At 42.0% G+C, this 23,186-nt stretch overlaps 1 protein-coding gene across 17 annotated transcripts in view; it reads right to left on the reverse strand.

The window, feature by feature from the left end:
* The window catches only part of PAK3 (p21 (RAC1) activated kinase 3), a 267,243-nt gene that overhangs the window by 92,175 nt on the left and 151,882 nt on the right, over positions 1–23,186 (reverse strand). For 16 of the 17 annotated variants that reach the window (XM_072816521.1, XM_072816518.1, XM_072816519.1 and 13 more), the window contains one exon: positions 10,648–10,849. In XM_072816521.1, the coding sequence (XP_072672622.1) occupies positions 10,648–10,822 (175 nt within the window). In that variant the 5' untranslated portion in view covers positions 10,823–10,849. Of the gene's footprint in view, positions 1–10,647; positions 10,850–22,830; positions 22,992–23,186 lie in introns of all 17 variants that reach the window. The other variant, XM_072816511.1, reaches the window with a different exon arrangement.

Genomic DNA, 23,186 nt, shown 5'->3' on the forward strand with positions numbered 1-23,186 from the left:
TGGCTAGTTCTAAGCAGCAAGCATTTTACAACCGTGGCTGTAAGGAACAACTCTGTCCTGCTACTGTCCCACCTTCCTTTCCTTTGAAAGTATGCACAGAATTGTGGATTGGTATAGTGACAGATTGTGCTGAAGGAACTGAAGGAATATTCTAAACTTGCAATCTGATTAGGGAAACACACCTAGCAAGGAAGAAACAGCAATCAGGGGCACCTAGGTGGCTCAGCAGTTGATCGTCTGCCTTTGGCTCAGGGTGTGATCCCGCAGTCCTGGGATGGAGTTACACATTGGGCTCCCCACAGGGAGCCTGCTTCTCCCTATGCCTATGTCTCTGCTTCTCTCTGTGTGTCTCTCATGAATAAATAAATAAAATCTTTCTGAAAAAAGAAATAGCAATCAATACTGCCAGCCCAAATAAAATTCAGTGCTAGGTTGAAAAGAATAGAGTATAAATGCTGTAGCATATCAAAAGAGGACAGAAAGCTGTGGTGGATGGTGAGGGCTCACTGGAGTAGGTAGGACTCAGGAGATGGTCTTCAAGAATGGAGAGGCAGGAAAGGGTAAAGCACCTAAAGTAGAAAAAAAAATGAAAACAGAAACAAAGCTTGATAAAAGGAACATATAGAGCATATTGATGAGGAAGTGGGAAGACACAAGGGTAAATAGTTAGGGTATAGCTTTAGAAAGCAGGAAGGAAGACAAAATTAGAGACAGCAATAAAGAATGAGCTAGAAAAGGTTTTTGAGCAGGTGGCTGATATAATAGAGAAGGTACTTTCTGGAAGACAAGCCAGGGAGCTATGTGCTGCATGTAAAGCATGGTGGGGGCGGGCTTCAAAATGGTAGCTTACTTCATGCAGGCTGAGACGAAAAATATACAGTGGGGATGGAATAGGGAGAACCTATGTGCTACTGCATGGTTGCCTCTGAGATCACCTACTAGTCATTTCCTATAAACTGTGTGTGTGTGTGTGTGTGTGTGTGTGTGTGTGATCTCTGCAACTAGATTGAAAGTTACAATCCAGGGGAGAGCATAGGGACCTTTGTCTTCCATGTAGGATCCCCCCAAAACACTCAGCACAGAGGTAGGCACATAAAAAGCAGACAGAAGGGACACCTGGGTGGCTCAACGGTTGAGCTTCTGCCTTTGGCTCAGGGTGTGATCCCTGGGTCCTGGGATCCAGTCCCGCATCGGGCTCCCCACAGGAAGCTTGCTTCTCCCTCTGCCTATGTCTCTGCTTCTGTGTGTCTCCCATGAATGAATAAAAAAAATTTTAAAGCGGACACAAATCTTTTCTGAGTGAAGTGTACAAGTGTACAAGTGCTCCAGGGATGCCTCTATTAACATCCAGTATGACAGTATGACTTGCAGTACTTATATTCCTGGCTTGGCTCTGGGAAAGCCATATTAGGAAGATATGGATGTATTTTTAAAGGGCTACCCACCTCCTTCAGGCAACAACTTTTTCTTTTCCTAATAGATTATACTTAGTGACTTGGTCACCCTTTAGCTGGGTGATAGGTGTTTTCTGTAGTTCATTAATTTCTCTAATTTACTGAGAGGCTGCGAGTCAATGCCCACAAAGATCACTTACAGAATGCTGCCCTTGGGGGATCCCTGGGTGGCTCAGTGGTTTGGCACCTGCCTTTGGCCCAGGGCGTGATCCTGGAGTTCTGGGATCGAGTCCTGCATCGGGCTCCCTGCATGGAGCCTGCTTCTCCCTCTGCTTGTGTCTCTGCCTCTCTCTCTCTTTCTCTCTCTCTCTTTCTCATGAATAAATGAATAAAATCTTTTTTTAAAAAAAAAGAATGCTGCCCTTGTGGCCTTCAAAAATTAAAATGCCTTAGTGCCTACTTAACTACTAGTAAAGTCAAATAGGTATGGGAGTTGTTGCTTTTTTAATTTAAAAAAGTGCCATTCTGCTCCATCCTCTGATATGTGGATCACAGAGCCCACTGTGCCATAATCCCCCAGAGGGAAGCTTTCTGAAGCCTTATACTTGGTAAAGTAAGAATTCCAGAGCAGTTCTGGGATTACAGCTCCTCCTATGGCAACAGCAGCCCTGCAGGTGGTATGAAAGAGGGCAATGGATCCAGAGGGACTGATTTCTGCAAAGATGGTGTTCATCTCTGACACTTCTGCTCTGTAAACAAATATTGTCTGTGGGCATATTACGAGAGCGGATCTGTGATAATTTCTTATTAGTTTCACAAAATGTGCATTTTCCCTTACATGGGGGAGGAAAAAATTCTCTAGTTTTCCTCTATTTTTTTTGGGGGGGCTGGGGGGTGGAAAGAATGTCATTTGTGGGTTTTCAAATTTATTTTTCCCATTGGAAATACCTGAAAGTACTATGTGGTAACTACAGCAGACATTTAGGCTCAAAAACAGATTTTATTCTTGGCCCTGAGTATTTAAAGAAATTGACAGCGCAAGGTGGGTAAAAGATTTAAAAAGAGGTTCTATGTAACAGATGCATTTGTGGCTTAAATCTAGCATCTTGGGCAAAATATATGCTGATCCTGAGCAGAAAAGGAAATTGGTGTTTATTAAATGAGGAAAAAGACCCAAATCTTTAAATACTGGATTATAAGTGAATCGGAAGGAAGGTATGAGAGCTAACTCTCATGTTTTATTTTCCTGTGATTCTTTCATAGCTTAACTGTAAAAGCATGAGTTCTTATTTTTGTAATAGAAAAAGATTTAAAAGCCCCCAGAAGAACACTGGAGTCAGGGAGAAGTAATTAACAACGTTCTTTCTGACAAAGGCTGTTACTTTTCACTAGCCAGTCAGACTCTCAGGAGCAAGTTGTAAAGACAAAGGTAAGACCAGGGCCATCATTGCAGATTGAGAAAAGGGGTTAGATTCACCTGGGTTTCACTCACTTCTGTAAAAATTCCATTTTTGCATATTCCATGTGCTGAAGCCCTATTTTGAAAACAAGTTAGGTAACTCCCATTTTATGACAAGCAGTAGGATGTTCAACCACCACTGGGTAGGAGTTGGGGAGGATGTAAATTCCAGGACTGCCTTGCTTTGTAACTAGTAGTGGGGCAACTCTGTAGAAGTCATTTGCTTCCAAGTCTCTAACCTTTTGCCTTTCTCTATAAAATGGAGGATAATCCTTGCTTCTGTTGTAAGAGACCTGAAGGAGGTAACTAGTATGAAAGCACTTTCAATGCTGTCATATCCCTCTAACTGCCGTTGCAAATACATCATTTTCTTAGGAAATAGTAACAGGGTGACTCCATTTGCTAGAGAACTAATCTGTCACTTTTTACCTAGCACTTTCCATCCTATAAGTGATGTCTCTAAAAACATAACTACCCATAAAGAGGATTAGACTGGGCTGTTCTAAGCACCCACTGCTCTTATAATCTTTTATTATATTAGCAAATCTCTAAGTATACAGTCAGGGAGGCCCAGGGTAGAAGGTTCATTGTCTTGCTTAAGGTAGAACCTGCTAAAGCCATGAGATGGCAAATAGAAGAACCTAGTAAATTTCACCCTTGGTAATTTATAGCATTTAATTAGCACATCTGGAATTTCTTTATGCCTAGTTCATTTCCTCTGGTGAAATAGTAAGCCCGTTTCCTCCCGCCAGGTCTTGGGCGGCTATGGAAAACAATATATATACTCTTTGTAAATTAGCTGCCTTTAATATACAGATTAAAAACTCAAAAGTGGTATTTGATTCTGCAAGAGCAGCTACAAGCCCAATGCATAAGTTGGGTGTTGCACAAGGATGATGGAGGAAGGACATGATGGTCCCATGGGAGTGCTTCCAGTGACCTCCATTCCCACACAGATATCACCTTCAGTGGTATCATCTTTAAAAACATTCAGCAACAGTGATCACTCTGGCAAATCATTAGGACTCTTACCATCTCCTTCCAGGCAACACACCTGCCTCCACTCTCGTTTACACCTGGTTCACACATGCAACAATTTCAATGGAAAATGTTTGAAACAACAACAAAAAAAGAAATGAGTATGAGGCAGTGTCCTAAACCAGACACTCCTGATCATGTGGATAATTATACAGGGCACAAATTTGATTGGGGGGTGGGGAAGGCCTCATTTGCTTTAAGGAGGAAAGGAACTTCATATCCCTTGAGACCCTTCGTTTTCATGTTTGAAACAACTCCCTCATTTTCCCCTCTTCTCATCTGTCCCCAATATCCTCTCTACCCCCTAACCTCCCATCACACTTCCTCTTCCAATTTCAATCTCCCTGTTGCTTCTTTCCTCCAATGGATAAATCTCCCAATCCAGCATTCCACACTGCTCTTGAATCTGACCAGTCTGCTCATTTTATCAGGCCACCATATTGGTGTACCCATTTACTGGCCTTGATGTAGCACCAGCCCTAGCAGACAGAGGGCAGCCCTATCCTGTCTGCTTCCCATTTCAACCATAAGGCCCTTCTAGGGTAAAGGAGGCTCTTTTCCTGGGGCACAGCACTGACCTCTGAGGACAAGCAAGATGCCATGTCCTCCGGGCTTCCCAAAGGGCAGGACTGTGATCTCCAAAGAGCACTCTGCTAAGCAGTTATGGTTTACATTTGCAGCACCAAGAGCAATGTAAAAGCCACTCAGGATGTAGCAGTCTCTGACATCTGGCTGTCTGATAACAGAACCCTCAATTAATTTGGATTCCCAATCATTGCTGTTGCAATGATCATAACCTCGAGTACTGCAAGATCCCAAAGGGTCTCCAGCATCACCAAAGAAAGGTGGCATACTGTTCAGTCTAGTTATCACACTAAGTGTTTTTTTATTGTGCATTAATTAGATGAAAGTTAGTAACGTGCGTTGACCAGAACATTTGATTAACGAGACCATAAAAGACAACTGAGAGTCTTCTTTAATATCATTGTTACACAGTCAAGCTTTCCTGTGTGATGTGTATAGAGATGATAGCACACTCTAGGAATCAAAACAACAACTATATATATGTACAATAATAAAACTATATGGCACTTTAAGAACTTTTTCACATATATGAACACACTCATGTACAGCCTTGACTTTCTAAAGCAAGCAATATTTAAGCCCATCAAGTACACACATCAAATGGGAATCTAACCCACAAAACACCCAAATTAAATGTTAGCACATCTCTATTGTCAAGAATATTTTCTCACCATAATTCCTTTGAAAATAAACCAAAACAAAAAAAGAAAAAAGAAAAAGCTTTCTTTCCTTCTGAGCAGTGATTTAAAAAAGTTCCCTTTTCCAAAATTCAGATTATGTTTCAAAGTGCACATAAGGAAAAAATGCCATCTTAAGGAAAAAATGAAAGCCATTGTTGGCTGTTGGGAAGCTAGGAGCATAGGTTACCACATATTTCCTTTGTCCTGTTGCAAGGCTGTATGATGGAACAGAATAAGCATCATATTGGGAGTCAGAGAGACCTGGGAGACTCTTGACTTCCATCAGCAACTACATGATTTTAAGATGTCTACTTAAATGCTCGGAGCTTAAATGACCTCATCTGCAGAAAGGGGATAATACAGAGCAGTTGTAAGGATAAAACATTCAATACATGGAAAGTGCCTGGCACAGTTTAGCACCCAGGAACTAGTCAGTAAATGGTAGATTACCTCTTGTTCATCTTGACTTGATTTATATCCAACTATCCCCTCGTACTCCTCCCTCCTCCAGGGAGAGGGGCCTTCATGTCATTTCCCAAATCTCTCTGGATCCCCTACAAACAGAGGACATGTAAACTGTGCTCTCTAGTGACCTGGCCCTTCACACAGCATTGCATGTCCTCTGAAACACACAGAATGCTCAAGTGCAGCACGAGACACAGCACACATAAAGCATGCTTCAGAAGACACAGACATCACACAGAACATGTCACCTCCAAATGCAGCCTCACCTGCTTCTTTCCCACACGTTCCTCCAAGCTTCAAGTCCTTAACATTGATTATTTTTAGAGGCACCATGCCATCTGAAGAGTCCTGGCTGATTCACTGGCCTCATTGCATTTGCCCTACTGGTTTATTTATCCATGTGTTTTCTCATATACATATTTATTCATCCACGTATTTAGTCCCCTCCTTGTTCCAAATGGATATAAGACAGCTTACAAGAATACACAAAATGCAGCATGATAGCATAAATTCAAAGTAGGTGAGAAAGTACGAGGGGAAAAAAACCAGTAACAAAGACAGAAACATAAAATAGAGACTGGAAGAAAGCTAATACAAAGTGCATACATACCGTAGAGTCCCATTACAAGCACTACGCATAGGCTATACACTGGGCCCCAAGTTCTCTAGGAGCCGACAAACCTGATTTGTCTCACCCTTCATGGGGACCATAAAATAAAATCAAACCACTTTTCAGGATGTCTTTTTCCTGCTCTACATTCTGCAAATTCTTCTATTGTAAAGTATCATCAAATGGTGGCCAACTGTCTCTCCTAATTTGCTCTGACACAAAGATCCAGCTTCTGGAACAGTCTCCAACAACGACAGATCCTCAATCCTGAAATTACAGCTACAGCTTCTTATTTTGCTTCTGCCTGTCTCTTGAAGCTCTCTTTGGTCAGTGAAATGTAGCTATCAGAGAGAAATTTCTCAAACAAGCAAAAACTTCTGCTGTCCCCAAAGTATTTTCAGTTAACTCAAGAGATAGACAATGTAACGCTATTTATAACAGAAATTTGGAAAGGACCCCAAATGACCAACAAAATAAACTGGTCAAATAAAACATGATGCCACTATATGGTGAAATATTACACACTATCAAAAACGGTGTTTATGAAAACTTTTTTAAATGTAGGAAAATATTCATGATAAAAATTTTAAGTATACATCAATTAAAAAATTAAGATATAAAATTGATTAGGATTTTAACTATGTAAAAAACTGTATATAAGGACTTACTGATATTATATCTCCACAAAACACAAAAAATGTCTGGAAAGAATCCACTAAAACATTAACATTGTTTCTGAGATTTGTGAGTATGGGCAACTTTGATCTTTTCTATCTGTTTGTCTTTAGTTTCCATTTATTATATATGGATAAACAAGTTCTATATGATATGAAGAAGGAGGGCTAGGAGGTAAGCTACCGATCCAGTTGGTTATTTTTAGCTTGTAAAATTATGGACAACTTTCATTTTCTAAAATTGACATGTAAGTTCTAGTTAGGGACAAAGGTACTTAAAAAAAAAGAAGTAAGAGTTTAAAAATCTGTTTGGTTGTTTTGTCCGTAAGGTCCAGAATGATACAAATGTAATAACACCTCACAATTATCTAGCACTTTTTAATTTTAATAGCTAATACTCAGAATTGCATTTGGCTACCAGCGGATCTCTTGTGAGGTAGCCCGGGTATGACTCCCTGCCTTTAACAGGTGCTGAAGCTCAGTGACTGGCCCAAAGTCACAATAATCAGTGGCAGAGCTGGACTCAAACCCGGGTTCTTCAGAGCCCAAATCCAGTGCCCCTCCCATTCATCCAACACTGATGGTGCTATAACCCAAGCAGTCACCAAGAGCAGAAACCCCTCCTTACCTATCGGGTCAAGTTCCCGAACAGCCCCCAAGGTAGCAGAGTTCAGCTGAAGAAAGTACGATTATAGGAGGTTTGCAAAAGAAGGGGGCAGGGGAAGTCAAGTCATGTGCAAACTTTTGAAAGCCTTCACGAATGATTTTTTTGCACAGTAAAACAAAACAATAATAACAGCACATTACATACAAAGAATGAGAGTTTATATAGCTTAAATTTGTAAAAGGTTCTACAGAGTTTCCATTTAGATCCTAAGATGATTTCCAGAGGTGATGAGGATGTGGTGCTCATTATGGTAGTGGGACAATGGGGGTGACAGTGAAGTGATGAACAGAGGTGAACTTTTTAGCTTAAATCATGGATCTTCATATTCTCCCAGTCATCAGAATCCAATCCTGAAATCAGAGCAGCTTGCTTGTGCTTTTAGCCCTATCAAGCAAATGTATTTAAATAGTAAAACTTCATGACTGGCTTTTCTGAAGATGCTGTTTCCTCAAGTCTTTCCTGAAGATACTTTTTAGCACTTCTGTACAGAGTTCAAATTGAATTGTTCACGTTTGGCCCAAAAGTGGCTTCCGAAGTGTTTAGTGCGGGTACTTAAATGGCACTACTTGGAGATTTAGGCTCTTTGGAGGGTGGTTTTTCCTAATATGATAATGTAAAAAGACTCTTAGCACCTCCTTAGAGAGTTCAATGAAATTCATATTTGGTGGGAAGGCAACTTATCAGCTGTCCAATGATATTAAATGGTCCTCCTTCATGACTCAGGTTCTGTGAAAGAGGATTTCTGTCCAATGTGGTATTCTGAAGGCATCACAGCACCTCTTCACAGAGTTCTTCTAAACCACTCAAGCTTTGAACAGTTTACAATTTGATGTGTAAAGGTATCGATTTGCATTACTTTCTGGGAGGAGGTTTTAATCCTAAATTCTAAAGAATCTGCACTTGTTGCTTGTAACTATATTTGTCTCTAGTCCCATGGCTTCCTAATTACCTTCACCATCTCTTAAGATAATCACCTCTGGAGTACTGGAAGCTTCCTGAGAGTCATCCTCTAACAGCATCTTATCATTTGAAGGAGTAGCAACAGGTTCACATTCAACTTCAGCCCGTGAATGCTCCTGCACCAAATGTTCCTCCTCATCTATATAGAGTCTTCTTGATCCGAAGAGTCTCTGTCTTCAGAACAGATGAATTGAAAGGTATGTCACCATCTCTAGCCAAGTTTTTCATCAGCTTACGTTACCAACAGGCTCTATTAAAAACTGTCTAATGCTTCTTTTATTAAGACAATCTCAGTGACAGTGTCACAATCCCATGCATTAGGATATTCAGACAAAGGAACCTTTGTGAGACTGTGAAGAACAAAGTTATGCATTAGTTTGGCATAAGTCTTCTTGAATGACTAGATCAAGCACTGATCAAGGGCTCAAGGATCTGAAATATGCAACTCGTTATAAAGACAACCTCAGCATCAAGGAGGCACAGTGGCAAATGTATCTGAGGTACCAAAAGGACTGGGGAGAATCAGCAGGACTTTGAATTCACAAATTTTTTTTGTCCTGAACTTCTGTGAGAAAGCACTATTCAACTATTTCAAACCATTTCTTAAGGAGCAAAGGAGTTATCCAGGCTTTTCTGTTTGTGTGTCAGTATACCAGAGACTTGGCTTGAATTTTTTTCCCCCCTGAGATGATCTGAGCATAGTTTTGGATCAAGCAGTAATGGTTTCACCATGAAGTCACCCCAAGTATCGGCACAAAACAGAAACATCGGCCTGTTTTTGCTGACCTCATGTTGGCATTGGTTGGCTCTTGTTCTTCAAAAGGGCAAGTAAGGCTAATCAAAGGCTTCCAAAGAAGGGCGGTCTCAACAGCACCAATGACTGGGGCAGGCACATAATCCCCTTCTTCAATCACTTCCTGTAGTTGTGGCAGGTGCAATACAGGAGCTGGAGGATCTCATGGTTCTTTCTTCGGCACCACACTCACTGGAGACCTGGTCTCCAGGTCACGGCACACCAGAAATTTCTCAAACTGTCCCTGACTCCCAGCAGAAAATTTTCTGGACCTACTTCGGTGTCTGCAAACCACATCTTTAGAAATCCCTCGTGCATGTTCACAGACCGCATGCATGGAAAGTGATTCATCATTCTTTTGCTTGTTTAAATGCATCGGTTTAACATTGCCATCCTTGGGTTACCAGGGATAAAGCACCTCTTAGGTGACACAGGGGTACAAGAGGCAATCCTGGTCCTAATAAGAGTTTTGCCTTTCTTTATGGTACAAACTGTGGACTCATTCACACCAAGTACTCTCACCTGGAAGGAACAGATGGAGAATGTCCCTTCTCTAAAGAGATCACCCTTCTTGCTTTTATGGCAGCCTGCTATGGTACTTGCTTCATGTTCTTCCACCTCAATAGTCACATGTATAGAAGCTTTGTTTAAGTTTACCCTAATTAATGCAACCTGACCATTATTTACTAGAGATTCTCTTGCCACACCCTCGCCGACCGGTATCACAAATGGTTTTAGGAACAACACATGGGTAAATGTTAATATACTGTTGTGATGTCAGTGCAAATAGGGCTGATGGCTTAGGGGACAACTGGCAGAGGAATGAGAGAAAACAAATGACTCAGAAGGGTCTTCCCACCTTGTGATATGGAGTCAGAGGGACAATCACGTGATGGCTTGGACTGACCATGGTATATGCAATTCAGAATTTTCACAGTTGTCAGAAAGGTACACAGCAGGAAATCCACCTCTACTCAAATTTCCAATAAGGACAAGAAGGGATTACCGTAAATTCCCTGCTAAGTTATCGGAAAGAAAGTCACCATTCACAGATTCAAGACAGTACCATTGCTATGACTTCCCTTGGTGGAACACTACAAATTCAATTTTATGTGAAAGGCAAACACAGCATACATGTATTTTCTGCAAACCTGCCATTAAGTCAATCAAACATTATCCTCTGATGAAACACAACCTCTAAAGGTATAGACAGAAAGGTCAGCCAGGCCCTGCATGCCAATGCTCCAGAAATGACTACCCAAGAAAGAGACAATGAAAAAATAAACTAGCCCCTTTTCAATGCCCGGCCACTGATACTTTACTTTTATCCCCTCCTCCTGGGAAGATAGAGCGAAGCCTGGCTTTCTTATTCTTCTCTTCAGGGGCCATGGGAAGTGGTTTGGAGCTGTGGTTGAGTGCCGAAGAATCTCGGTTGTTACTGTTCATTCTCAGCGGGGGAGCTGGAGGTTTCTCTTCATTATCCAAACTGTCAGACATTTTCACTTATGACTGATTGCACAGCTCCTACAGAACAGGAGGAGAAAACAGGAATTGAGAAAGCAGCAGCCTGAAAAAAAAAAAACAATCTGGTAAAATGGGGGTTCTGACGTCTTGGACACCAAAGTACTGGGGCTCGCGCATCATCTCAGGTTTTGTGATGACCATTTGGGGGAGGTTTCTTTTCTAGGGGGAGAGTTTCTACCATTTGCCCCTCTAAAGACCAACGGTATCATTTCCCAAAGAGGAAAGCAGGGGCAATAATTCGTGGCTTTTCAACACATAAACACAAACACAGAAAGTCCCTTCCTTTTCTCAAAGTGAGACTTTATTCTCTGCCATCTGCTCATTGTCTTTTTTTTTTTTAAGATTTTATTTATTTATTCATGATAGTCACAGAGAGAGAGAGAGAGGGGCAGAGACACAGGCAGAGAGAGAAGCAGGCTCCATGCATTGGAAGCCCGACATGGGACTCGATCCCGGGTCTCCAGGATCGCGCCCTGGGCCAAAGGCAGGCGCCAAACCGCTGCGCCACCCAGGGATCCCTGCTCATTGTCTTTTAATGAACAATTTACAACCTTCTTTAAAAATTCTGCCCTAGGGGGCACCTGGGTGGCTTAGTGATTGACTATCTGCCTTTGGCTTAGGTCATGATCCCAGGGTTCCGGGATCAAGTCCCGCATCTAGCTCCTTGCAGGGAGCCTGCTTCTCCCTCTGCCTATGTCTGTCTCTCTCTGCGTCTCAAATAAATAAATAAATAAATAAATAAATAAATAAATAAATAAAATCTTTAAAATAATTTTTTAAAAAAGTTCTACCTTGATGTTAGCAATGCTCAGGAAGCACAGCCCCCTCAAAATCTGGAGTTGACAGGTTTGGCTATAGATTTTTAACGCCCCCCAACAGTAGTTTGTTAGCTGCTTTGGCACTGGGATGCCACTGGCATCGGATTCTTACCTGTGCATACAGGACACATAGAACATACTCTACTGTTTTATGAGAAAAAACTGGGGGCTCAATCAAGTGGGCCTGACAGTTTTGGCAGGCTTCGGGTGTAGTGACAGGGAAACAGTGCCCCATTTTCAGGTAGCAGGTAGAAGATAAAGCTGAGCCAGATATCACCATAAGCAAAGAGGAGCTAGCTCCAAGGAAACGACCAGCTCCTGAGAAGACATCATAACCTGACTCCTTGTCATGTTTTATGTCCTGAAATGGGGAACTAGGGAGCTTGGCAAGGTAGTTAACAGGGTGGTCAGAACCAGTCAGGGTTTTGGCAACTTACCTGCTCTTAATTTCATTACTTGTTAGTAGCTTGTGCTTAGGGCTGAATACATTCAGGTTTCATCCCACTGGAAGGTAAAGTGACCTGGAAAAGCAGGGACTCCCCAAGGAAATGTTTCTGCTTCCAACTGATATCCTACTCTAATTCAAGTCCCTCTACTCAGACCCCAAGGAGGCTTGCCATCTCAAGTCATGTCTTAAGGGCATCTTCAAAATGAATCTCCAGTTGGAACACAAGGCAAGTCCAATCCCAGTGCCACAATAATCTATGTAAATTCATCAAGTATTAACTGGCGCTAATTTAGGCACATCAGAGCTCTCCAAAAACGACTTAGCAGATCACTTTATTCCTACAACATTTACTATAAACAAACTTAGGTATAAGAGCAACAAAGGTCTCCTCATCAGCTGCTGTAATGAGAAATAACATGTCATAATGATTTTTATACCTTTGGTGGTCACAATGGGTATATCATTTTCAGTAACAAATTGTTACATCACGTGTAATGCAAAATGCATTAATGCAAAATGCAAAAATTTTCAAAATTTTTCTATGCTCTAAATTTTTCTCCAGTTTAAGTATTCAAGCATAGGGGAGTGCCAACTAATAGTTTCTCCATCTGCACAGGTGATGGCCAACTAACAAGGAGTGGTCTGATCTTCATCTGGGCAAGAGATCTCTTTTCCTTTGCCGAAGTGTCACATCTTGCATTGTCTTAATGAATTTAAGACCCACTGTATTTTTTTCAGTAACCATTCTAGAGGAAACACTCAGTAATAAAATTTTGGTTTTCCAAGACAACTTGATTAACCTCACATTTTCCTACATAGGTGAAACCACACAGAACAAGATAAAGTGAAAAAATTGCAATCAAGGATAAAGTATATTCACAGATACCACTGGTACTAGTAAATATTTTGACTAACATATGAAACTGGGGCCAACGGGTCTGCATTCCCTTTTGCCTTTTAAATTTGGTCCGTCTAAATGCACTGTTTCTCCAGAAGAAAAGTGAGTTTAAGATCGGCTTCATTAGCGGCATTATTCTGTATTGGACAAAAGTTATGAAAAACAGGCATGGGCTCTTTAATAGGATATAAGAAGCTTACCTTACGTAATAAGGCAAGTAAGGGTCTGGGCCATTAGGGTTCTAGTACACCTACGTAATTCAAAATACTAGGCTCCTTTGTTCTTGATAATTAGGTGTGGCTAATGGAGTGTTGTATTTTGTTCCTTTTTTGTTCTCTGGCTAGACTCAACAGGTAGATGCCCTGCTTCTTTTCAAGCTGCCTGATTATTCTGACCTTATTTGGCCAGGTTATATTTTAGGCAGAGGAAAAAAGTGCTACTTGGGATAGAAAGTTCCAATTATACTCCCCTTTATTACACTAGAAATCCCTGATCAAAATTTCACCACCACATGCTTGCTGGTCCATAATACAGGCATTCTGCAAAGGACCCAGCTTATATGGTACCCCTTTCTACTGCCCAGCAAACTGGAATTGTTTTAACTCTATTCAACTCACCCCAGGACTGTATGTAAGAGGTACTGGAAATACACCTTTCAGAGATGGAAAATTAATGGAGGAATCTCTGTCTAGTTCCACACTGAAAATGGGAAGTGTGAAGCAAATCATCATTTGGTTTTACCTAGCCATTTCAGATTTGGCTTTGCTGGAACTGTCCTGATATTACTTCAGGTTTTTATTACTCTTTATAAGGTACAACCTATCTTCATCTCTTACTTATTCCACAGAATTCTGATTTGGTGAAAAAGAATAGTGCAGGAGGCTCTTGTGATCTTTAACTTACCTTCAAAGCAACTGCTTCAAAGCATGCTTCCAGAAAACCAATGGAAAAAAAGTATGGACTTGTAAGGAAGCTCGGGTGTTAATATGTTTGTTTCCCAAGTGGGAAGTGTCTCTGATTATTCCATAAACGTAGACGAATGGGGGATTCTATTATGTTATGTTTGTAAACAATGCCAATTTACTAAACCAGGTCCCTCCCCTGAGGCAGCTTTCTACAAAGGATACTATTAATGGATTGCTGGTTCAATCTGCCTATGATGTCATTATTTCCAAGATCTTGAAAGAGACTATTTTGTTCAGGGTGGCTGTAGGCTCTATTTCAAGAATTGTACAAAAGCACCATTATTCTCCAGGAACCCAATCAAAAAACTGTTTATCTTTAAAGTTTAACTGTTGTTCACTTCTGCGACAGACCAGAAACTGGCAAGTGAGTGGCACACTGGATCTAGCCACAGCCCATTCATGTTACTTCAGAACTTGCCCCTTAGCATTGTGAAGAAACAGCTAACTTTTAATGGACAACCAGCAACAGTTTATATCTACTCACAAATTGATTTACTGCTTGGCTACTAGGTTTTGCAGAGAGAATTGAAGTGGCTTCTGTAGATGGTGTATATTTTTGATGCAGCCCTTCAGACTTAATGTGGCTTACCAATGCTCTGTAATTACAATTGAAATTCATTAGCAATAAGAAATGAGCCTGTTTCAGGAGAGCCAAGGAGCCTGGACACCCCATTTTTCAGAGTGCTAGAAAGGATTACTTCTCTTTTTCCATTCTTTCTTGTCTTTTTTTTCTCTCTCTACTCCACACTCCACCCTGCCCCATCCCAAGTGTGAGGGCAGGCATCCGCACACAGACACACACACATAAACACACATACATACACAGCCTTTTGCTGACTTGCATTTTAACACAAAGATTTGGTACAAAGCACTTTAGAGGAAAACTTTTATCAAGATTGATGGCAATTTTAGAGGAAACGATGAGGCATTACAAAGAATTATCATTAATCTCTCATTCCTCAAAAATGAGCTATCTTAATCAGCACAGCGCTACACCAAACACTCTGTGAACACTCAGTAGATCAAAAGAGAAAGCCACCAACTTACATGTTGCAAGATTCAAGAGGAAGAACAGATGATCAATTAGCTAATGTGGCCAAAATCCATACTTGAACATAGGTGTTAAATTGGATACAATAAAAAATGCCCATTGTGGGACACCTGAGTGGCTCAGTGGTTCAACATCTGCCTTCCACTCAGGGCATGATCCTGGAGTCCCAGGATCAAGTCCCACATTGGGTTCCCTGCATGGAGCTTGCTTCTCCCTCTGCCTATGTCTCTGCCTGCCTCTCTCTCACACACACACATGAATAAATAAATAAAATCTTTAAAAAATGTCCATTGTGCCCATTTGCCATGGGTGCTCTAGCCAGGTGTGTGAAGGGTGAGAATTCAGAAACACTGGCCCTTCAATTTTCAAGGCTTTCTATTAAGTCACAAGCAACTGAAATACATGTTTTCATCAGATCGGGTGCCATCAGAGACTGCCCACATGCTGTATCATTCTGTCGGCTTTCAAAATCTAAATAACTGTTTATTTGCATATTTCCCCAATGAGAAACAAACTAATTCTGGCCTCCCTTCAAAAATAAAAGCCCAGGCCAGCAAATGCATAGCGGTGATCTAAAAAAACCCAGAGGTAGATCTTTCAAACCACCAGCCACACAAGGCTATTACTACAGATCAGTGAGCACACCAATATTTCTTAATACCCTCTTCATACCAAACTACAGGAACTAACATAGAAATGAGATGTAGCCTAGGAGAAATTTTCAGGGGGGAACTTCCTAATGTTTCTGAAATAGTACATGAAGAATAAGGTTGCAAGATACCTCGAGCTGATCAGATGACATCCAAGCTGACAAGAACACTTAGGAGAGGAGATGATTTTAGAATCCCAAAAATATAGTAAGCTAGTCACAGAACTCTATGTTAAACATGTAATGAGACAGGAGAGTATTTCAAATTTCTAGAATTTGGGAAACCTTGATTAACAAGAACTAGCTCTACAGATCAAGAAATATTGAGTTTTTGATGACAGCTTCCAGACGTGGAGGTATTACGTACATATAGATTTAAAGTCAGCCAATGTCTCCTGAGACAATGGTATCGATGCTGAGCTGTTCTCTGTATTTGCAGATGAGGTTGTTGCTTTTACCTACCAGATGAATGGTGTACACACGGAATTAATACTTTGGTGGTGGGGGAAAAAGGATCCAAGAGTTACCTGCTGGCTCTTTTCCTTGGCTCCCTTGTAAACACAAGCACACATTTTCAAGATGGCTAGCTGAGCTTCCAGGTATGCTTTGCTAACTAGCTTACGCTGATACGAATGAAACCCACTCATCCTAGACACATTACTGGCAACTGGACCAACCAGCTTATGACTGACGGCATAAGAAGATGTAGGGGACTGTTTGTAATTGCCAAAGAACAAGAAAAATCACTGAGTCTTTCACAAAGGAAACAGGGTATTAGACTCTAAGACATTGCTTTGCATTTCTACAGCAATCCGCATTTGAAGGTTTCTAGTGACTTCTCTGAAATTAATTCCCATAATATGCTATGATGACAAAGAGGAGGGAAAGGACATACACCTCATTTGACAGGGAGAATGAGCCACATCTGAGTCTCCCAGCAGCTCCAAACCCACCCTCCTTGCATACCCAAGCTAGGTGGACAAGGGATGGCCCAACCACTAACTAAATGCAGCCAGTGGGCCCAATTTAGCATATTTGTCACCTTGTCTGGAATCGCACATAGTTTTGATATATGTCATTTCCCCCACTCAATCATAAGCTCCTTGAGGATAAGGACCCCTCAGTTATAATTGTATGCTTTCACACTGCCTACTATGGGGCCTTGTTCCCAGCTGGCATTAAATACACATGTGAGGGGGATCCCTGGGTGGCGCAGCGGTTTGGCGCCTGCCTTTGGCCCAGGGCGCGATCCTGGAGACCCGGGATCGAATCCCACGTCGGGCTCCCGGTGCACGGAGCCTGCTTCTCCCTCTGCCTGTGTCTCTGCCTCTCTCTCTCTCTCTCTCTCTCTCTCTCTCTCTGTGACTATCATAAATAAATAAAAAAAAATACACATGTGAAATAATAAACAGAACTGTATACATTCTGTGCATTTATTGTGGCTCTGAGTAAGTTTTTCATAATGTTGCAAAAGTCCGTATGCCTACTCAAAGCAGGTCTGAGTCAAGAAGCCATGTTGGGAAAAACTGACAGTAATCTAACTACCAAGCCATTGGCTTCAGTGTAGATGTCAGCTACCAACTGATGATCCACACCTCATTTTTTTTTCTCCGCAAATGTGTAATGCCCAACAAGTTTCCACGCTTAGTTGAGCTGAACACCATCATGTGAACGAGGGAGTACCATCCCCATCTTCACCAGGAGGAATTTATGGAGCACAAGGGTTGATATACCCAGGGTCACAAAGTGAAAGAGTGGAGATGAAAATCTCAAACTCTCCTCAATTCCCCTTCCGGGACACCCAAATAAACCATCCCCACACGCATACTCCTCATATATACACTTTTATCCTCCCCAAATAGTCATATGACAGTTCCAGCTTTCTCATTCCAACCTGCTGGAGGCCAGTACTTACTGATTTCGCCTGCTTTTTTCATCCGAAGACCCAAGGCTAGGTGATTTACTGACAGAACTCCAACAGGTTGTGTTGGCCAGCAGTACCCATTCTTAAATGGCCTTGTTTTGGAGGTTTTCTGTTCTGGGGCACTCACCAAGGGAACTCTGCTATCAGAGACAGGGGTGTGCTGTTTCAGGGAGCCTCGCCTGGGAGATACCATTACAGTGTGCAATGGAGGGAAGCCATTTCTAAGATCATTTGATCAGGAGGAACTGAGCTACTTGTTAGGCAGATTTGCGGAAGCAGCCGGACAAGCAAGAGAGGCACTCGCTCTTTTTACAGCTGCCTGGTTGCAATCTTAGATCCTGCAAAAGATAGCTCGCTGCTGACATACATACAAGCACAGTCACACAGAATACATTCGTGTTCGCTCTCATACACACAAGCAAACGAGGTCAGTTCTGCTCTAGTCCTGTTCTTTGTTAACATCTTTAATGAGTGACTTCCATTGTTTTCAACAGGAACTTGACATTAATTAAATCCAATAAGCCAGCCTATTATGGTTGCAAATTTCAAAGATGGGCTGCAAATAAGGAAATCAATAGGTAGACCCCAGCATCCAGACCTCATATACTGCGTACGTTATATGGAACCAATAGTCCTTATTTAAATGACTTCTTAAGCTTCTAAATGTATGCAGTGCCACACTTTAATATTCACTGTGTATGCTGCCATGAGCTAATGCCAAGAAAATGCTAATGATCATCTGATGTGTATTTATATTTGCAAACTAATGCATTATTACAGGTTTCAGCTTTTACATTTCCAACACTGATGCTTCTAAGAAGAGAAAATAAGATGCATAAAGAACAGAGGCAGACAATTTCTTAAGCATTAAAAAAACAAAACAAAACAAAACAAAACAGAACAACCACCCAAGGTGAATACCCTCAAAGATGCCTCAAAGAAGGAAAAGGAAAGCAAAGCCTAGTAATAAAACATTTCCTAATTCTCAAAACAGAATGTAGTTTACTTGGAAGCATTCAGATGGGGAAAATTAGATGTAGACGGATAGCCCCAGTGAACAAGATATGGTAAGCCAATGTCTTGAGTCTCTGGGGCTTTAGCTGCTCTCTGTTACTATGCCTGGGTGATAATTACACCCTTCCCTGTTCCACTCCAGCAGAAAATCCACAAATTTCCTCAAATTCAGGCCTAAAAATTCAATTCCTGAATTTGCTAAGGCTTTCCATATACCAAACAGATGCTTGGATGTTGTTTTCCAACCCATGTGCCACGGCTCTTCATCCTAGGTCCTTGCTCTGTTATCAGTTTTTCTGTCTCCAAATCGGTTTTCTGCAAGAAGGTAACCACTGCAGGTTTGAAGAGGGGGAGTACAGGAGGTTGACTGAGACCCTCATATCATTTCTTTTTTTTTTTTAAAGATTTATTTATTTATTCATTCAGAGAGAGCGAGAGAGAGGCAGAGACACAGGCAGAGGGAGAAGCAGGCTCCATGCAAGGAGCCCGATGTGGGACTCGATCTCCAGGATCACACCCTGGGCTGCAGGCGGCGCTAAACCGCTGCGCCACCAGGGCTACCCCTCATATCATTTCTAAAGCAGGAATTTAGATCCATTTTGCAAAGCTCGTATTTCACCAAAATGACTGAACAAATGTATGAATGGCATCCTGTCAGAACTGGAGGTCAAAGCAGTTGAGCTGGCATAAAATGCAGCCAGCCTTTTTTTTAAAGATTTTATTTATTCATGAGAGACATAGAGAAGCAGAGACACAGGCAGAGGGAGAAGCAGACTCCCTGCGGGGAGCCTGATGTGGGACTTGATCCCAGCATACTGGGATCATGCCCTGAACCAAAGGCAGACGTCCAACCACTGAGCCACCCAAGCACCCCACAGCCTGTCTTTTGCAAGCTTTTGCCCTTGACCTAAGTTTCTGTGCCCACATTTTATGAGAGCTGAGCATGTATCTCACCATCTTATTTGGGAGCTATCGTTAAAGAAGAGGAAATGCTATCTATTTAAAAGAAAAGGCTTCCCTCACCGTTAGAAGAATGGGATGTGACAAGATCTCCTTTCCATCTATCCTCCTTCACAGATCAGAGGAGACTAACATCCAGTTGGCCAGAGCCTTGAGTGTTAGAACCCCCCATCTCTTCTCCTTCAACCAAAGACAACATTTTGGTCTTCACCAAACTGGCCATGAGTCTACGAAAAGATCATAACCAACCTGCCCAGAGAAATTCCTCTAGGATCCAAAAACCTGATCTGATGGATGACCTCACAACTAAGCATTCTGCTTTTCCAACTGAACACAAATTCTTCATTTGCAAGTTGTTAGATCTACCAAACAGTTCGTTTTCCGTGCTATCCATGACTCTACCACCTGGTGGCAACTGCCATGGCTCACCAGTGGCTCATGCTGGAGCATATCTGCCCTCCAACACGTGTGGAGGCTTCGTTTCCCCAGAGCTTACAAACATGGAAAAAAAACTACCCCTGTGCCTAAGACTTTCTGTGACACGGGGAAGCTCCTGGGTTGATATCATAGGGCGTGGCCCTCACATCAAGGGAAGATATGGTATCTTGGGAGGAAAACTGCAGATAAAGCAGAAGCAGGCTTTGGTGCAGGGAGCTGAAGTCAGCAGGCCTGAGGGGGGAATCAGGTGGTGGTTCCTATATTCCTCCTATGGGGCCCAGACTGTGGCCTAGCACACATCCAGGACAAAAACTTGGGTAGGATAAAGGGGAAGAAAGCGGGTATTCATAATAAATTATGGAACTCTGTATTATAACTCTGCATCAGACAATGTGTATCTCACAGTGTTCCTTCTGCTTTAAGACTGAGCCTAATATATTGCCTGCATCCGTGGTCCCATAAGCCAACCACCACCTGGTTTCAGCCTTTTGTGGTTTGCCTAGGCATACCCTATCCTATTCTGTGCCTCTTAAGAATGAGGGTCTACAGGTTATACAGCTGTATAAAGACAGTACAAGAAAAGATCTTCCGTCAGCCTAACACTGCTTTTTCAGTTTTCATTTTTTAAGATTTTATTTATTTATTCTTGAGAGACACAGAGAAAGGCAGAGACATAGGCAGAGGGAGAAGCAGGCTCTGTGCTGGGAGCCTGATGTGGAACTCGATCCCAGGACCCCGAGATCACAACCTGAACCGAAGGCAGCCGCTCAACCACTAAGCCACCCAGGCGTCCCTAACACTGACTTTTCTAGGAGAAGAAAATAATTCCACGTGCTCTTCTTGTTGATTTCTGCTTGACTCTTATTTCAAAGAATCCTGAGACCAAACAGAAACTGACTACCCTTTGAGGGGTCCCATAGTAACTCTAAGAATACACCTCTTAAGTAACCCATCTGTGCCTGCATTCATGTACTGAAACAACAAATACAGATTTAAGCTTATGTGCCAGGTGCCATGGTAGGTGTTGGGAGTGAGATTCTAGGATTGAGCAGTGGGTCTCATCTCTGGCTGCACGTTATATATATAAGACATATATTAAATATGCAAGTAAAAATACAACTACAAACCAAGTCAGGGTGTGTGTATGGCAAAATGAAGAATGCTTAAAAAAAAGGGAGGGACTACAACAGTTCACAAGAAAGCAAGACTCTTTGACTACCATCTTACCACATGAGAAATCAGGGCCAATAATTAGAACTCCGTATGTCAGGGGACTATAGGATATAGGATATCCAGAGAACATCATTGCATCGCCTTTTATCCCCATGCCACCAACATCCATAGGCACCAGGTGCTATGTTAGGTACAGAGGGCATATAAAGAGAAATTAAGAGCAGTCCCTGTCTTCAAAGAGCTCACGGTCCAGTGAGGATGACTGACATTCATAGTAAAGTACAATGCCATGGGACTCTAGGAAGTTTTGGAGGGTCAGAGCAGGGAGGATAGTATGTCCTCAGAGGAGTCAGAGGATACAGCACTTGAGCAGGGTATTGAAGGGTAAGGAGGAGTTTGCCAGAATGTGAAAAGTGAAAAGCATGTGGTTGGTGTGGGCCTTTATTCAATAGTATATTCCAACAAACAAGTATACCCCAAGCATGCTAGAGTAGCCAAATATACCCCAAGCATGCTAGAGTAGCCCTCTTTGCATTAGGCTTCTGTTTCTGATGAGCTAAGTGATGCTGTGTAAAAAAAAAAAAGCTATGTAAGAAAGAGAACAGGTCTCAGACCTCTGGAAAAAAGGAACCTGGATGAGACTCTTAAAAAACCAAGTGACAATGGGGTACCTGGGTGACTCAGTGGTTGAGCATCTGCCTTCGGCTCAGGGCGTGATCTCAGGATCCTGGGATCAAGTCCTACATTGGGCTCCCCACAGGGAGTCTGCTTCTCCCTCTGCCTATGTCTCTGCCTCTCTCTGGGAGTCTCTCATGAATAAATAAATAAAATCTTTAAAAAAAGCCAAGTCACTGGCTTCTAACAAAGTACAGAAGAGACAGGTATGGTCTGATAAAAAGCATTTTCTAGACCTATAACCATGTATGAGCAAAATGGACCTCTTCTGGGGAATGCATGAAAAAGAGGATACTTGGAAAAAGAAAAGCCTTCCTTTCATAGTTCGTATAAGAACTAAGTTGCACTCTGTCATGCAGTTTTAATTTCAGGGGTTGATTTTTAGCTAGGTCTTTCATAAACCCAAAAGAATGCTCTCCAACAAATGAAGAGTAGCTCATTCCAGTTCTACTGCTGGATCATTCTGTGATCTTGAGGAAATCACTGAATATTCATAAATAAATTCATTCATTCAGCCTTTACAGAGTGTATGCCTAGTATGTGCCCAAGTAGGCAGAGGATGCTTTGGAGCTACAGTGGAGGAAGGGTAACTAATACTGCCCAGAGAAGTCAGAGGGTATAGCACTTGAGCAGGATATTGAGGGATGAGTAGGAGTTTGTTAGCTCCTAGGGCAAGCCGTGAGCAAGGTACAGTCCCTGCCCTTGAAGAAACTTAAAGTGTAATGGGTGCTAACCACGGCAGCTCAGTAAAGGTTAGAGAAGGGGACACTCAAAAGCATGGAGGAGGCTTCACAAAGGAAGTACACATGAAACATTATGGCATAAGAAACATTATGGGTTAGGGCCTAGAGGAGATTAGAAACAATGTAGTGGACTACAGGAACTAAAGATAAGTTGGCCCAACCACAGTAAATTGGAAGGATAGAAAAAAAGATCAGCAAAGACAAAATGAAGAAAGGTTTTCTAACCTTTTTTTTGGAGTTTAGATTCCTCCTGTCTAGACAAAGATGCTTCAAGCAGTGAGATGGCATGACTAGCTGTGAATTTCAGAATTCTTCCTTGGGTGACAAGGTTGCAGATGTCTAAGGCTGAAGACTTGGGGCAATTTTCCGCCACGGGGTGGAATGTTCTAGGTAGCGACATGGGAATAATTTGGGAGAGAAGACACTGAGAAAGTGAGCCAGGGAAGAAAGCAAGCACATGAGCATGGGACTAGAAAGACAAGAGGAGGGACATTTCAAGAGGGGCCTCTGTTTCGGACATTGGCCAAAGATGACAGGGATGTTAGGCCTGCTATGATTAACTGGTCTCAGGACCCTGAATG

Source organism: Canis lupus, chromosome X, assembly GCF_048164855.1.
Source record: "Canis lupus baileyi chromosome X, mCanLup2.hap1, whole genome shotgun sequence".
Classification (NCBI taxonomy): domain Eukaryota; kingdom Metazoa; phylum Chordata; class Mammalia; order Carnivora; family Canidae; genus Canis; species Canis lupus.